Raw genomic sequence first — 15,240 nt, forward strand, 5'->3', positions numbered from 1 at the left:
GAAGAACCCGGGAAATGTTGGAAATAAAATACTGTGCTGAAACGATAACCAAAAAAAGGAAGTATCTTGAACAAAAAGCACTCACTGTAGACTTTACTTCCCCTATAAAATGACTCGGAGGTTTCTTCCAACTGATGAAATAACTTCTGAACTGGCAATGAATGTGTTGTTCAGTAACTAGCATTGAACCTGAATCTTTTACACTTAAAAAAGAAACTCTGAATGCTGAAAATCTAAAAGAAAATAACCAAGAGGGGATGCTAGAAAAATGCACCAGGCCCATTAGCATCTGAAAAGAAAATGAACAGGTTAATGTTTCCAGTGGAAACTCTTTATCATCTTTAAGATGCCCTTCTTCATTCTTTTCCTGCTCTTGATTTGGAGCGAAGTCAATATGATAGACATACTGAATTTCTGTAGCTGTGTAGAAAGATTTTGTTTTCAAGCCTTTCAAAAGCTCCCTGTAATTTGGAAGTAACTTGGCACTTGGCAATGTCACTCAGAGAGGCCACAGGGTGGGTTTCTGTGGGAAATGGAAAAACGTTACAGTGTCGTATTATGGGGCACTTTTTTTTTGTTCATTCATGGGATGTGGGCATTGCTAGCAAGGCCAGCATTTATTGCCCATCCCTAATTGCCCTTGAGAAGGTGGTGGTGAGCCACCTTCTCGAACCGCTGCAGCCCGTGTGGTGAAGGTTCTCCCACAGTGCTGTTAGGTAGGGAGTTTCAGGATTTTGACCCAGTGACAATGAAGGAACGGCAATATATTTCCAAGTCAGGATGGTGTGTGACTTGGAGGGGAACGTGCAGGAGGTGTTGTTCCCATGCGCTTGCTGCCCTTGTCTTTCTAGTTGTAGAGGTCGCGGGTTTGGGAGGTGCTGCCAAAGAAGCCTTGGCGAGTTACTGCAGTGCATCTTGGGTCATTTTTTGGGTCTTTTCTGGGTCATTAACTGTATGGAGGAAGCAGCAAGTATTCAGACATTAACACCTCACCTCATAAGGTGTGAGATCCGTCAAACTGTTTATGTCAATGAAATAATTGTAATGTGAAAGGCATGCTGTGGCAGCCCAGGTTGCTCAGCTTTAGTTCTGGCAGGAGATCTGAACTCTGGATGAATTGGAATTCTCATCATCTATGTAAAAGATTGCATCTGAAAGATCTACCAAGACACAAACCGAACTGTTTTATTCTGTTTATTGGAGTTCTGGACGGGGGGAGTCTGTACATTGGTGTTAGCCTGTTTTTTCTCCTTGTGGAGCAGATGCATCCAGTTTGGGTTTGCAACATTTGAGTTTTCATTTTAGTCACTGGTTTTAAGGTATTTATTTATCAGCTGTTCTTTTTCAAAACAGAGTCTATCTGGAGTCTTCAAGAAATATCTGGACTGGGTTTTTTGATCCAGTTGCTTTGCGCCCACCCAACCCAGTGAGCACAGATATGAGCAGATATTCTGGCGCCAGACTCATTTACGTGTCATTGGCGGGCTCTTAGTAGTTTTTGTACCGCCCTCAAGTTGCCTAACTCAGATGGGGGAAGAGGGAAGGGAAATCTCCCATCTTGCCTAGTACAGTTGATTACTATGCAATTGATTGCACAAGGCAAGGTGACCCTTTAAAGTTTAACTCCTTCTTCCTCTATCTTAGCAACACAGGATGCAGGAATGCACTGGCACCCCAAGCATCCAACATTGCAAAGGCACTAAAGATAAGGCACTAAAGATATACCCCTGCTGTTAAGGTATGATTTAAATATGCCTGCCGAATTTTGGTGGGAATTTCCAGAGTGGGAACAGATGGCAGAGAGCTAGCAGAACAGCTACACAGCCCATTTCTGCCCGACCTTGCTACTACCAACTGAATAGGATAACTGTCAAAGTTAAAACTAACTCATCAAGCATTGACACAGCGGGAGAAGCCATTAGTAAAGAAATAAATAACGTACATTTATATTGCGCCTTTCATGACCTCCCAATACGCTTCACAATCTTTTGAAGTGTAGTCACTGTTGCAATGTAGGAAAACGTGACAGCCAATTTGTGCACAGAAAGGCCTCACAAACAACAAGAGATAAATGATCAGATAATTTGCTTTGGTGGTGTTGGTTGAGAGATAAATGTCAGCCAGGACACCAGGGGAACTTATTGATCTTCTTCAAATAATGCCATGGGGTGTTTTCCATCCACCTGAACAGGTAGGCAGGCCTCAGTTTAACATCTCATCCAAAAGACAACACCTCTGACAAAACTACACTTTCTCAGTACTGCATGTAAGTGTCAACCAAGCTTACCTACTCAAGTCCTAGAGTGGAACCCATAACCTTCTGACTAAGAGGAAAGACGCTACCACTGAGTCAATCTGATACTTGAATGAACTTAGTATAAAAATTTAGACAGGCCCTGTCATGTTATATGGCAAAAAAGAAATCTACTATAGACACCTTTGCATCACTGACAGAAATTAGTTTTAAAATGCTCAGGCTTTCAGAAGATGCATGCCACATGTGAGTTGGGTTATTGTCTTCAACAGGCCAGATTGTCTCAAGATGCTGTATTTATAATGTCCACAGCAAAGTCAAACCACAGAGCAATATCCATGAACACATCAGCTTGTGTGCCAGCTTTGGAGTACGCACTAATCATTCCATAGGATCGTCCATTCAACAACAACAACAACTTGAATTTATATAACGCCTTTAATGTAGTAAAATGTCCCAAGGCGCTTTACAGGAACATTATCAAACAAAATTTAACACCGAGCCACATGGGATATTAGGACAGGCAACCAAAAGCTTGGTCAAAGAGGTAGGTTTTAAGGAGGATAGAGAGGCACAGAGGTCCCACACTCAATAAAACCTGTGCTTGTACACTGTACACTATGAATATGAGTAAACATCCTACAATTGCAATGCAGAAAGGACTCAATTTCCCAGAATGCACGGAATACGGCAGCGCATGCGTACAAACTGCGCCCTTTCATCCTGTTCCTTTTCCGCGTTCGGCGAAAAAGAAAATGCGGCCGCCCGCATGCGCAGTTGTTTGGAGCTCTCAAGTTTGAAGACAACACACGGGAGATTTTTGTTATTTTATAGTAAAGGAGCGATTTTTTCCCCCCCTTCTCCTTCACAGCCAGTATTTGGCGCGGGGGGTTGGCTTTCAATATGTAACCGCGGGCATTCACACCAATAGAAAGGGAGTTTAAAAGAAAAAAAAAGAGATTTTTTAATATATGAGGTCAGCTGGCGATTTGCCCCCAACCCTCCTCCTTCGTGTTGGGCGACTGTTGATTTTTGGTCTCGAGCCGTCCCTCAGTCTCGAGAGCGAGCCGTTGGTTGGTTGTTGTCTCGATCGTCTCCTCGTCTCTCCGTTTGCTCCGCAGCCGAATGGTGTCCCCGGCGTGCGAGAGGCGAGCGGGAGCACCAGCGACAACAGCGAAGGTGGTGGGGTGGGGGGGAGGAAAGGGGAACGGGGAACGTTCACTTCGAAACTTTCGGGGAGGGGGAAGGGGGGGACTGTGACTGGAATGAGAGGCGGTCGGCGAACGCTTGAGGAGTAGGGCAGGGGAGGGGGGAAGAGAATAAGCTTGAGATCGCTCCGAGGAGCGGCGATCGAAGAAGAAAACGTCCAATCTTCTTTCTGAGTTGAAAAGGCTGCGGGTGCGCGCCCGGAGGCAGCACCATGCAGCAGCCGCCGCAACAGCAGTACGATTTCTCCACTGAGGACAATGCACTCAAATGGCGGGGTCTGCTCGTCGCTGCTCTACGGAAGGTAAAGCCTGCCCCAAAGGTCTTGTATGGGCTTAAATATTACATAATGCAATTACGAGATTATTGCAATGTGTTTTTTTTATCGGAAACTGCATTGTGAAATGCGAAGCTTGGCGTACCGACACATCGACTTGACATTTTGATTTTTTTTTGTCAGCAGTTTTTTAAAAATACAGTTTTTACGAGCTTATTGCAGTATAGCACTTATATGTTTCGTTAGTGGGAATGGAGAACTGTTTTGAAAGGAATGTGTCGTTTCCTCTACTGCTGTCAGCTGTTCAACAGATAAGTTGCATGTTAATTTAGTGAATTTGTCCTTTTGCAATAGTGTACAGTAGGTTTGGGTAATTTTGCTGATATGGCATTCTCCTTCGAGAACAACTTTTTCTGTGCAATATTTGAGTCCAGCCATCGTGATCTCACGGTATTATTAGCCTTCGTAAGTCACCCTTTTGATCTACAATTTAAGTCAAGTTTTACCTCTGATCTGTTTTGGTCCTCTTCCTAGTACAAATAATGTGTTCCTTGTGGTTATTACATTGTCAATTACATTTGTTCGAGGAAGGGGGGGGGGTGTTTTGGAACCATTTAAATCAGTTGTTGACAAGGTGGATCATGTGGTTTTGCTGTGGGTTTCTGGACAGTGAATAGCATAAAAGTGAATGTGGGACTGAGATTTCAGATTCTGCCCCTTGTGCGTCTCCTTTTTAGCGGAGAGTCCGATTTAAGACTATGACTGAAAATGCAGCCTGATGTTTGGAGGGGGCAGTTGTACAGGCGAGATAAATCTATAGGGAACAGAGGAGGTAAGACACACGTTCCCAATCTTTTAGCCTTCTTTTCTTCTCTGTGCCAGGACTCGGTTTTGGAACAACATTTTGGTTAGGTAAACCTTAATTAAAAAACGCAAATGCAGCTACAGGAATATAAGTATGACTCCATGAAATGCACGATTCTTTATTTTATGGAATAAACTTCCTGATTGTATCTAATGGTTTACCCTGACACTTCTAAAGGTTAACATTTCACTTCTAGATGAGTAGCTTAAAGTAATTTCTAGAATGAGGTGTCAATCTGAATTTTTAAAATAGCGATCAGATTAATTTTTTAACATGATTTCTAAAACATTCCAATAAATATATCTGATCTTTGTCAGTGGCTTTCAGTCTTTTCTGTTTGGGGATGATCTTCGGAAATACTGTCATAACTTCTGAAAGAATTAAAACCGTGCTATGATTGCAGAAAACATTAGTATATAATAATGGAAATAATGTGCTACAAAAATATAAAAGTACAAGAAATACAGAATTCTTGAGTCACTGTGTTCTCAGCATGTAGTATGCCTGGCCCCAGTTGGATGGAAATTTGATTGCTTTTCAGACCCTCTGGGATCCTCTTGTGGACCTCAGTTGGAAAACCAATGGTCTCAATATTATCATGAATAGTTGACATAGAATGATTGGTGTAACAGTGAAGTCTATCTTTAGCCCTGCTTAACAGTTAGGAACTTTAATATGGTAGCTAATGGTGCACATGGCGGTGCATTGGGAGAGACTTTGAAGCAAGAGATAATTGTTCTTACAGCATCAGTTATAAATTGTTGCAAGGGAGAAAACCCTCCCATCCAGTCATATAGTACTTAAGCAAACAGAATAGTGTAGGTCATACAGTGCATGGCCAATCTTGCAATTACTAGTGAGTGTGCATTTAAAAATAAAAATGTGAATTATGCAGTAATTTCTAGAGTGAAGTCTAATTCAGAATTATGTAAATAGTAATTACATTAATTTTTTAAACATGATTCCTAAAATGCTTAGATTACATTCAGAAATTGTTCAAACTTTGCTCTCACTTTTGTATCCTCAAACTCTTTTGAATTAAGATAATTGGCAAAAGAACCAGAGTGGGGGATGAGCAGAATTTGTTTTTTACGCTGCAAGTTGTTGTGATCTGGAATGCACTGCTTGAAAGGGTGGTGGAAGCAGATTCAATAGTAACTTCTAAAAGAGAATTGGATAAGTACTTGAAGGGAAAGGATTTGCAGGGCTATGGGGAAAAGGGCAGGGGAGTGGGACTAATTGGGTGGCTCTACCTAAGAGTCAGTACAGGCATGGTGGGCTGAATGGCCTCCTTCAGTGCTGCATCTTTCTATGATTCTATACACATTTCCTTATATAGTAAATTCCCAATTAATTTCACTGATCTGCAAGTTTTACACCTGAAAAGCTCTTTTTTAATTTGTTTAACCAGAAGTGTTAGGACCTACTTCCATGTTTTAGATCTACTTTAGTGTGTGTTTGTGAAATTTCTAATAGAATTCTCAATCTACAAAGAATTAGGGCTGGGTATTCAGTTATTTTCCTTCAAGATTATGGGCATTTCTAAATTAATTAAACATCTTAAATGTAATTATAACTGTTTTAAAGATCTTGCTTAAGAATACCTGTATGGTATGTGTGTGTATATATATATATATATATATATATACTTCGATTGTCAAAGATTATCTTGATGATGGGAAATTGGTTTCTGTACGATGTTCAAGAAACTAATAACTGTCTCGGGGACATCAATGAAGAACTATTGAATACTTGGTCAGTATGTTCCAAATAAGTTGGGGATGGTACATACCCCTGCATTGAAAGTATAGAGGGTGTTCCTGTAATTCTCGATGGCCGTTGATGAATCCATAAAATCCCTGAAGAGTTGGGCATTGAGTTCTTTGGTTGAGGTTCTGAGCACTGACAACTAAGAGCAGGTATGTCCCTTGCCTCTGTTTGAGATTGCTGGAGTTGCAGTGGCATCTAGCAGACTAGCTATGGAACCATGAACTGGATAATTTATTCTTGGGTACTCAAGACCAGAGGGTTGTAACATCTATGCCACTTTGGGAGGTTGAAAGCATCCATGGGTTCCATCTTTGGCACAGGTTGTTTAGGTAGAATGAGTCTAGAGGAAATTAAGGAATGGCAGAAGCAGTAATTACCTCAATGCTAACAGCAATCGCTTGGTGCTGGGGTATTGATAGTCATTGCTGCAGGTTGGGGTTTTCAACACTGATCAATTTGGTACCGACTCACTCGAGGTTTGCACTGATCTGGCCAGACAAAGCCAGTGGTACAGGCACATTTATGTCTGTCTTGTCATGGTAGGAGATGTTAATTTTATTATTGATTTTTCAGCTCTGCGGAGACCCATTTTAACATTACCTCTCTGGCATTAGGGATCTGGAGAAGTGTGAGCTCATCCACAGAATTTTATATTTTTGTGTTGGGCATGGAAGATACTTAGTGGATTGTGTAAAAAAAAATCAAACAATTAAGAATATTTACAGAGGGAGCTAACCTGAAATTTTAGTTTTCAGTTGGAACACTTTTTTGACTGCATTTAGAAAATAAAAACACCAACAGTAACATCGTTGAAAGGTTAATTCTGCAGGTTCAGGTTTTGTTTTAAAAGAAACATAGTCAAACTGAAAAGCAGTTGCCCCCCCCCCCAGGTTTTTATAATGCTTTCGACAACTCTGATGTAACACACATTGTTTATGATTTTCATCGTTATTAGACAACTCAAACAAACATTTACTCCGAACATTCTTTTTGCATAACCACCAAATAATTTTTTGCAAGGTAGGAGTGTTTTGTTATAATTCATTTCCAACATGAACTGTATGCTGTTGCTTTATCTGTTTGTGTGGGGAGGGGCATTTTAATTAGAATTACTGCCATTTTACACACAATCACCACAGTTACAAAAATCCTCCTCATAATATATTTTGGGTTGGCTCTATTTTAAAAGATAACTACCCTTTCAGCTTGCCTCACATTGAAGATATCTTTATATATCCAGCAAATACTGTTTAAAAGAAAGGATACTAGATTATAAATGGGTTTTAAAAAATGGCTGTGGGGGTGGTAAGGTCTTTAAAACCCACTTCCACAGAAGAATGTGGAAAATTTATTAAAAGTCAGCAATCCCTCAACATTGAGCTATGGGATTGATAACCCAGTTATCTTAAGAATGGAAGAACGTTCATTAATTATATTTAGCTGATTATTTTCCAAATTAGCTAACGTGAAGAAATTTTCCATTCTCTGACTAAAATATGTAGTTTTTTTAATCTACCTTTCTGTCTCTATTGCTCTGAAGTGTATAAGAATTTCTTGGGGTGGCACTCCCAATTGTGGGAAGTGTCTGGCCTCTGTTTGACACTACTTATACTACAGGTGACGTGGTTTGAGATGAGGAATCAGTCGTGTTGAAAGGTTATTTGTGTCTGTGCCAGTCTTCTGCCAGTGCCAGACCTGGCCACTTTGAATTGTAAGATAAGTTACTTTCTGTCTGTCATTGGTTCCAACATGGACCATAACTTTTGGCTGCTCTTCCTCCTCCCGGCCAACAGGGAGGCAATATATCATTTAGGTCTTCTGGTCATGATTGCAAAAAAGCTGTCTATATCTCTGACTATAGAATCTCCCACTACTATCTCTCTCCTGTTATTGTAGTCTACCTGCCTCTCACCCTCAGGTAATTCTTTGCTTCATGGTGCCACAGTGATACTTAGGTCCATTTACCTGAGTTATTGTCCATCTCATACTTGTCCAAAGCTATCTATCTGCTGGGTTCGCTGCATCTATGAGTCCTGTCTTCCAGTGCTGTCCCTGTGGTTGGTCACCCATTTCTCTCTCTTATGCTAACCCTATGTTCTCAAGTGCCTCTTGGGTGACCACATTCTGGAGAGTACGATCTAGAAACCCCTTTCCATTGCAGAGTGGCCAATTGCACATTGAGCATAAAGATCCTCTATTTCACAGACTCAATTTTCCTAACATTTTACACATATTGCAAATGCGCTGCCTTTAGGTACACTGAGGATCCATGATGGCCCCAATTTCATATTTCATTACGAAAGTTCCCTTCACTACCATCCCTCTGTGTCGAACTATCCAACTTTAAAACTTTAGATCTTGTGAACCTGAATTTCCATGAACACCAAACTTTTGCAAGAATCAAACTCCCCTTACTTCATCCAAGTATTAATTATAGGACAAAATGTGTCCAAACGTATCTTAAAGCTGAACTCCACATTCTTCTGGTCTTTCACATGCCACTGCTCTCTAACAGCTGGAGAGCTACCAATGGTGGGAGGGTATAATTACAGCAAACAAGTTTACATAGGCCATTTGCATTATAAATGTGTATTTAGAATTTGTACTGGGTATTAAAAATGAAGATGGAATGTATGAAAATGGGGACTAAATTATATCTGCCTACCCAGGTCCAATTATCCCTGCCTTGGTATTGACTCCCTGTGTCCAAACCGATGGTGATTTAACAATATTTATATATTTATTTATTCAGAGAATAAAGTCACATGTTAAATCAACAAGGTGTACAGCATAATAATTTAACAAATGCTGACACTTGTTTAAACACAAGTTTTTATCTGAGTTAATCCTCTAAGCCTTGTATGTGTAATTGCTCTGATCACAATTTCATACACAGGTTTTATACCACAGTAGCAAAATTATTATAAGCATTTCTTCTGTCCTTTAGGATCATATTGCTCATTTACAGAACTGCACTTTACAAACAGTTTATTGCCAAAAGAAAATGCAGCAGTTTATATTGTGCACAAGGTTCTAGATTTATAACTGCATAGTTTATTGGAAGAAGAAGGAACAAACTCACATTTATACAGCGCTTCTCATGACCTCAGGACATCCCAAAGCGCAAATGAAGTATTTTTCAAGTGTAGTCATTGTTGTAATATAGGAAACATGGCAGCTAATTTGCATGCAGCGAGGTCCCACAAATAACAATGAAGTAACGATCAGATAATCTGTTTTTCTGATATTGAGGGATAAATACTGGTCAGGACATCAGGGAGAACTCCCCTGCTCCTCTTCAAAATAGTGCCATGGGATCTTTTATGTCCACCTTTGAGGGCAGACTTTAATGTCTCATTTGAAAGATGGATGTCTTATGTCCTTAAGAAACCTACAGAAGGACAGCGTTTAAATGTTGGCTTCAATTTTACTAGTAAGGTACAAATAGAAGAGCTGAGCTTTGTCCTCAAAGTTGGTTCTGTTACCAAGACCTGTTTTCACCTCCACAACATTGCCTGCCTTTGCTTCTACCTCCCTATTGCTAACGTGAAACCTGCATTTGTGTCTTTATAATCTTGATGCTCAACTTTTAATGTTTTCTTAGCTGACCTTCTGGCCTCCACTCTCCACGATGCCATGGCCTGTGCCCTCACCGGCACAAAAACCTGTAATCCCATCAACTCGGTCTTTTCTGAGCCCTACTGGGCAGCCCATACCTTAGTGAATTGACTTTGAGATCCATGTCCTTGCTTTCAAATCCCACCATGACCCTGTCCCACTCTATCCTGGTAATCCCTTCTAGCCATAAGTCCTTGGAGGCACCCTCCCACTCATTTGACATTCTTTTACATCTTATTCTCTGCTCACTCTGTTCCACAGTTGGTGGCCAAACTCTGTCACATGCTTCTGCTCTCTGGGCCTCCATTCCTAGATCCATCTGTCCTTCCATTTTCCTCCCTGCTTCCAAAAGCCTAATCGAAACCTTTCACTTTGTGCATTGGAGCGCTCCTCCTGATTTCCTTTTTTCTCTCACTTGCCCTCAACTCATGAGTTTTTTCCCCCCCGCTCCATGTAAAGTATTTAGAGTTCTATTTCTGTAGGTGAGGAGTGTTTTATAGATGATGTCACTTAAGGTTGGTAACTCACTGCATGGTGATTGGCAGATGTAACTTGAAGGTTTAAGAGTGGGTAATGCAGCACTCTAGAACTCCACTGCAATGTTTTACTTTCCCTCACCAATCTTAATCCTTTACCCTATCTCTCATGAGGGTAGTGATTTATGGGATAGAATTTTTTTAAAAGTGCAGCAATACATACTGCAGCTATCAAGCCACTATAGAGGCCAAAAGATGCCTTTGGACCTGCATTTGAATCTTCAAATTGACTGTCATGATTTTATTTTATAATTTTTTAAGCCAATAAACAAGCACACATACTGTTAACAATATTATTAAAGCAATAGTGAAGATTCCTTTTAAGCACTAGAGAAATTTTTGAATGTGGTGACAGCAAACATGTCAATGGGGAAAAGAAATCGAAACCACCGTATCCATCCTGTGGAGTGGTCTCTACTTTTGAGTGCATTCAGCATTTATTATCACTGAAACTGAACTTGACTGGAGTTCATTTGACTGTAATGTAACTTTTCATAGCCTAAGACTGCGTGGTTTCCTAGGGGAAGCATTATCTGATAAGTTGATTTGGAAGTCCAAGCCAATTCGTTGCTATTCTTCAAAACCACAATTTGCACCTACATGAACTGATGAACCACCTTTTGAGCCTCGAGACGTGTTCCTGCATGGAAAACTGTTCCTAAAATAACGTTGGCTATAACCAAATAGGGATAGTAAATTACAGTCATTGGTCATCCATTAGCCCTAATAGATGTTAATAGAGGCTTTTCTTGGGCCTTATTCTAAACTTCTTCTAATTTTGGATCTATTTATAAGACACTTATTAGTTCATACTACTTACCTCTGCACCAATTAGAACTGAAGTGTAGTATCCACTGTATTGATTATCATCGAGCTCTGGCAAGGAGTCAGGATGAAATGGTGATTTTAAACTTGTCTTTTGGAGGGTGTTTTTTTGCATTGGACTGTAAGACTAAACCCTGTAGCAAAGGTTCAAGTAATAGATGGGCACAATGTTTTAGATATTGTGTTCAGGAGATCTGCAAATGAAGATCAACTATATTGTATGGCTAAAAGCAAAAAGTGAATATTGTGCAACTGCAATTGCAGGTCCAAAGTGATTTTAGCCTCAACTGGTAATACAGAATGCACTCACATTTTTCGGCAATACCAGTTGATCTCCCGTGATGTTGGATATGGAGAGTTAAGACCAAATGCAGTATTTAGGTCAAGCAGGGTTAGAGGATGGGAAATAATTGAATTAGACCAAGATGAGTGAGGGGAAGGGGCAGATGGGAGGATAGAGGGAGTGGAAGAGAGGTGTGGAAGCAGGGGAAGGGGAGGGAGGTGGGGGGGGGGGGGAGGGAAAGAAGGAGGGAGAGGAGCAAGGATGGAGAAAGTGAGGGGTAGGGAGGCAGTGAGAGAGGGGGAAGATGGAAAGGAGGATGGATGGAGAGAAGAGGGAGGTGGAGATGAGGCGGAGAATCAGGCTGGGGAAGTTTATTGTAATCAGCTAAATGATGGTTTGTGGGAGGAGGGTGAGTGGGGAGATGTACTCTGATTTGGTGACTAGAACCCAGCCACCATAACAATGCTCACTGGGGATGTTGTTCAGTTGAGGCATGTGTGCTCCAATCACTTAATTGATGGTCAATATGGGGGTGGGGAGGTGTGTGTGTGTGTGTGTGCACGCGCGCTTTGATCACCAGAATTATAATATGGTGGGGAGTGTTGCTTGGCTGAAGTGGATGGGCTTCAATCAGACCAAGTAATGGTCTGTGAGTGGAGGGTGAGATGATTGGCTCAGTGGGGCGAGCAAGATCACTAAATTTCGACTCAGTGCAGTGGGGATGCCAAATGCAGGTTAGGGGTTTACTCTACACATTTATACCGATGGCACTCAGTTCTACCTCCCAACCACAGTTCTTGACCTGTCAGCTGTCTCTATGTTGTCAGACTACTTGTCCAACATCCAGTCCTGGATGAGTCATGACTTCCTGCAGTTTAGAATTAGGAAGACTGAAGCCATTGTCTTTAGTCCCCACCACGAACTCTGCTCCTTCTCACTAATTCTATTCTCCTTTCTGGCCAGTGTCTCAGGCTGAACCAGACCCCTTCACAGCCTCGGTATCCTGTGTGGCCCTGAGTTTAGTTTCAGACCCTGTATCCTCTCCATCACAAAGACTCTTCCATCTTTGCAACATGACTGCCTCGACTCTTATGTCAGCCCCTGCGCCAGTGAAACCCTCATCTAGTCTTGAAAACTCCAGCGCTTTCCTTGTTGGTATCCATTCTCCACACTCCATAAACTTCAACTTGTCCAAAACTCTGCTTTATGTATCCTGTTCCTCACAAAGGCCCACTTGCCCATTACCTCTGTTCTCACTGACTTACACGGGCATCCTGTCCCCAACGCGTCAAATTAAAAAATTCTTGCCTTGGTCTTGCCGCACTGTATTTACGCAAAGTCCTCCAGCCGTGCATCCCACGAACACTGTTCCTCTGACTCTGGCCTGTTGTGCACCTCTCACCTCCTCCTTTCACCTCACCATCGGCCCAGAGCCTTCTCCCTGGAATTCCATCTCGAAACCTCTCTCTCTTCCTTTAAAAACCTGCTCTAACACATCACTTTGACCGGGCTTTTAGCAACCCGTCGCAACCTCCTTTCCTGGCTTGATGACCGTTTTCTTATCTCTCGGTGCTAAACAAATGCTAGTAGTTGTCATATCAAGTGGCATCTTGGCTCAGTTGTAGTACTCCTGCCTCTGAGTCAGAAGGTTTTGAGCTCAAGCCTCACTGCAGAACATGAGCACATAATCAAAGACCTCATTGCTGTTTGTGGGACCTTGCTGTGCACAAATTCGCTGCTGCATTTCCTACATTACAATCGTGACTACGTTTCAAAAATACTTAATTGGCTGTTAAGCGCTTTGGGACATCCTGACTGTGTGAAAGATGCTACATAAATGCAAACCCTTTCTTCTTTCTAATTGTTGTAGTCCTTGTAAGAGTTCCGCAAATTTGAGGTCCATAAAGGGGGAAAAGGTTAGAATAATAGTATATTATTTGATGTCATTAAATTGTTATGGTGCATTAGGGGTAATGATTACGCAGGCAGAAAGGAAATGGGTGACCGCCAGGCAGAGTAAAAGGACTAGGCAGGTAGAGCAGGAGTCCCTTGGGGCCATCTCCCTCTCAAACAGATATACTGCTTTGGATACCATTGGGGGAGATGGCTTATCAGGGGAAAGCAGCAAGAGCCAAGTTCGTGGCACCACGGATGGCTCTGCAGCACAGGAGGGGAGGAATAAGAGTGGCAGGGCGATATTGATAGGGGATTCATTTGTAAGGGGAACAGATTGGCGTTTCTGCGGCCACAAACGTGACTCCAGGATGGTATGTTGCCTCCCTGGTGCTAGGGTCAAGGATGTCACGGAGCGTCTGCAGGGCATTCTGGAGGGGGAGGGTGAACAGCCAGTAGTCGTGGTTCATATCGGTACCAACGACGTAGGTTTCAAAAAAAGGGATGAGGTCCTGCAAGGTGAATTTAAGGAGTTAGGAGATAAATTAAAAAGCAGGTCCTCAAAGGTAGTGATCTCGGGCTTACTACCAGTGCCACATGCTAGTGAGTATAGGAACAGGAGAATAGACCAGATGATGCGTGGATGCAGCTTCTACAAGTATGTAAAAAGAAAAAGATTAGTGAAGATAAATGTAGGTCCCTTAGAGTCAGAAATGGGAGAAATTATAATGGGGAACAAAGAAATGGCAGAACAATTAAACACATACTTTGGTTCTGTCTTCACAAAGGAGGACACAAATAACCTCCCAGAAATGTTAGGGAACCAAGGGTCTAGTGAGAGGGAGGAACTGAAGGAAACCAGTATTAGTAAAAAAAAATAGTGCTAGGGAAATTAATGGAGCTAAAGGCTGACAAATCCCCAGGGCCTGATAATCTACATCCCAGAGTACTAAAAGAAGGGGCCCTGGAAATAGTGGATGCATTGGTGATCATCTTCCAAAATTGGAGGGTGGCAAATGTAACCCCACTATTTAAAAAAGGAGGAAGAGAAAAAACAGGGAATTACAGACCAGTTAGCCTAACATCAGTACTGGGGAAAATGCTAGAGTCTATTATAAAAGATGTGATAACAGAACACTTGGAAGGCATTAACGGGATTGGACAAAGTCAGCATGGGTTTATGAAAGGGAAATCATGCTTAACAAATCTACTGGAGTTTTTTGAGGATGTAACTAGTAGAATAGATAGGGAAGAACCAATGGATGTGGTGTACTTGGATTTTCAGAAGGCTTTTGATAAGGTCCCACACGAGGTTAGTGTGCAAAATTGAAACACATGGGATTGGGGAGAATATACTGGCATGGATTGAGAATTGGTTGACGGGAAACAGAGAGTAGGAATAAACAGGTCTTTTTCCGGGTGGCAGGCAGTGACTAGTGGCAGCGACCAGGGATCAGTGCTTGGGCCCCAGCTATTCACAATATATATCAATGATTTGGATGAGGGAAGTAAATGTAACATTTCCAAGTTTGCAGACGACACAAAGGTTGGGTGGAATGTGAGCTGTGAGGAGGATGCAAAGAGGCTCCAATGTGATTTAGACAAGTTGGGTGAGTGGGCAAGAACATGGCAGATGCAGTATAACGTGGATAAATGTGAGGTTATCCACTTTGGTTGTAAAAACAGAAAGTCAGATTATTATCTGAATGGTGA

At 41.7% G+C, this 15,240-nt stretch overlaps 1 protein-coding gene across 2 annotated transcripts in view; it reads left to right on the forward strand.

Moving 5' to 3' along the window:
* Nucleotides 1-3,573: 3,573 nt before the first annotated feature.
* LOC137324688 (son of sevenless homolog 1) overlaps nt 3,574-15,240 on the forward strand; it is a 246,303-nt gene continuing 234,636 nt past the window's right edge. For both annotated transcript variants that reach the window (XM_067989282.1, XM_067989283.1), the window contains exon 1: nt 3,574-3,764. In XM_067989282.1, coding sequence (XP_067845383.1) covers nt 3,675-3,764 — 90 coding nt within the window. In that variant the 5' untranslated portion in view covers nt 3,574-3,674. The remainder of the gene's footprint in view (nt 3,765-15,240) is intronic.

The sequence above is a fragment of the Heptranchias perlo genome, chromosome 8 (assembly GCF_035084215.1).
Source record: "Heptranchias perlo isolate sHepPer1 chromosome 8, sHepPer1.hap1, whole genome shotgun sequence".
Lineage (NCBI taxonomy): Eukaryota > Metazoa > Chordata > Chondrichthyes > Hexanchiformes > Hexanchidae > Heptranchias > Heptranchias perlo.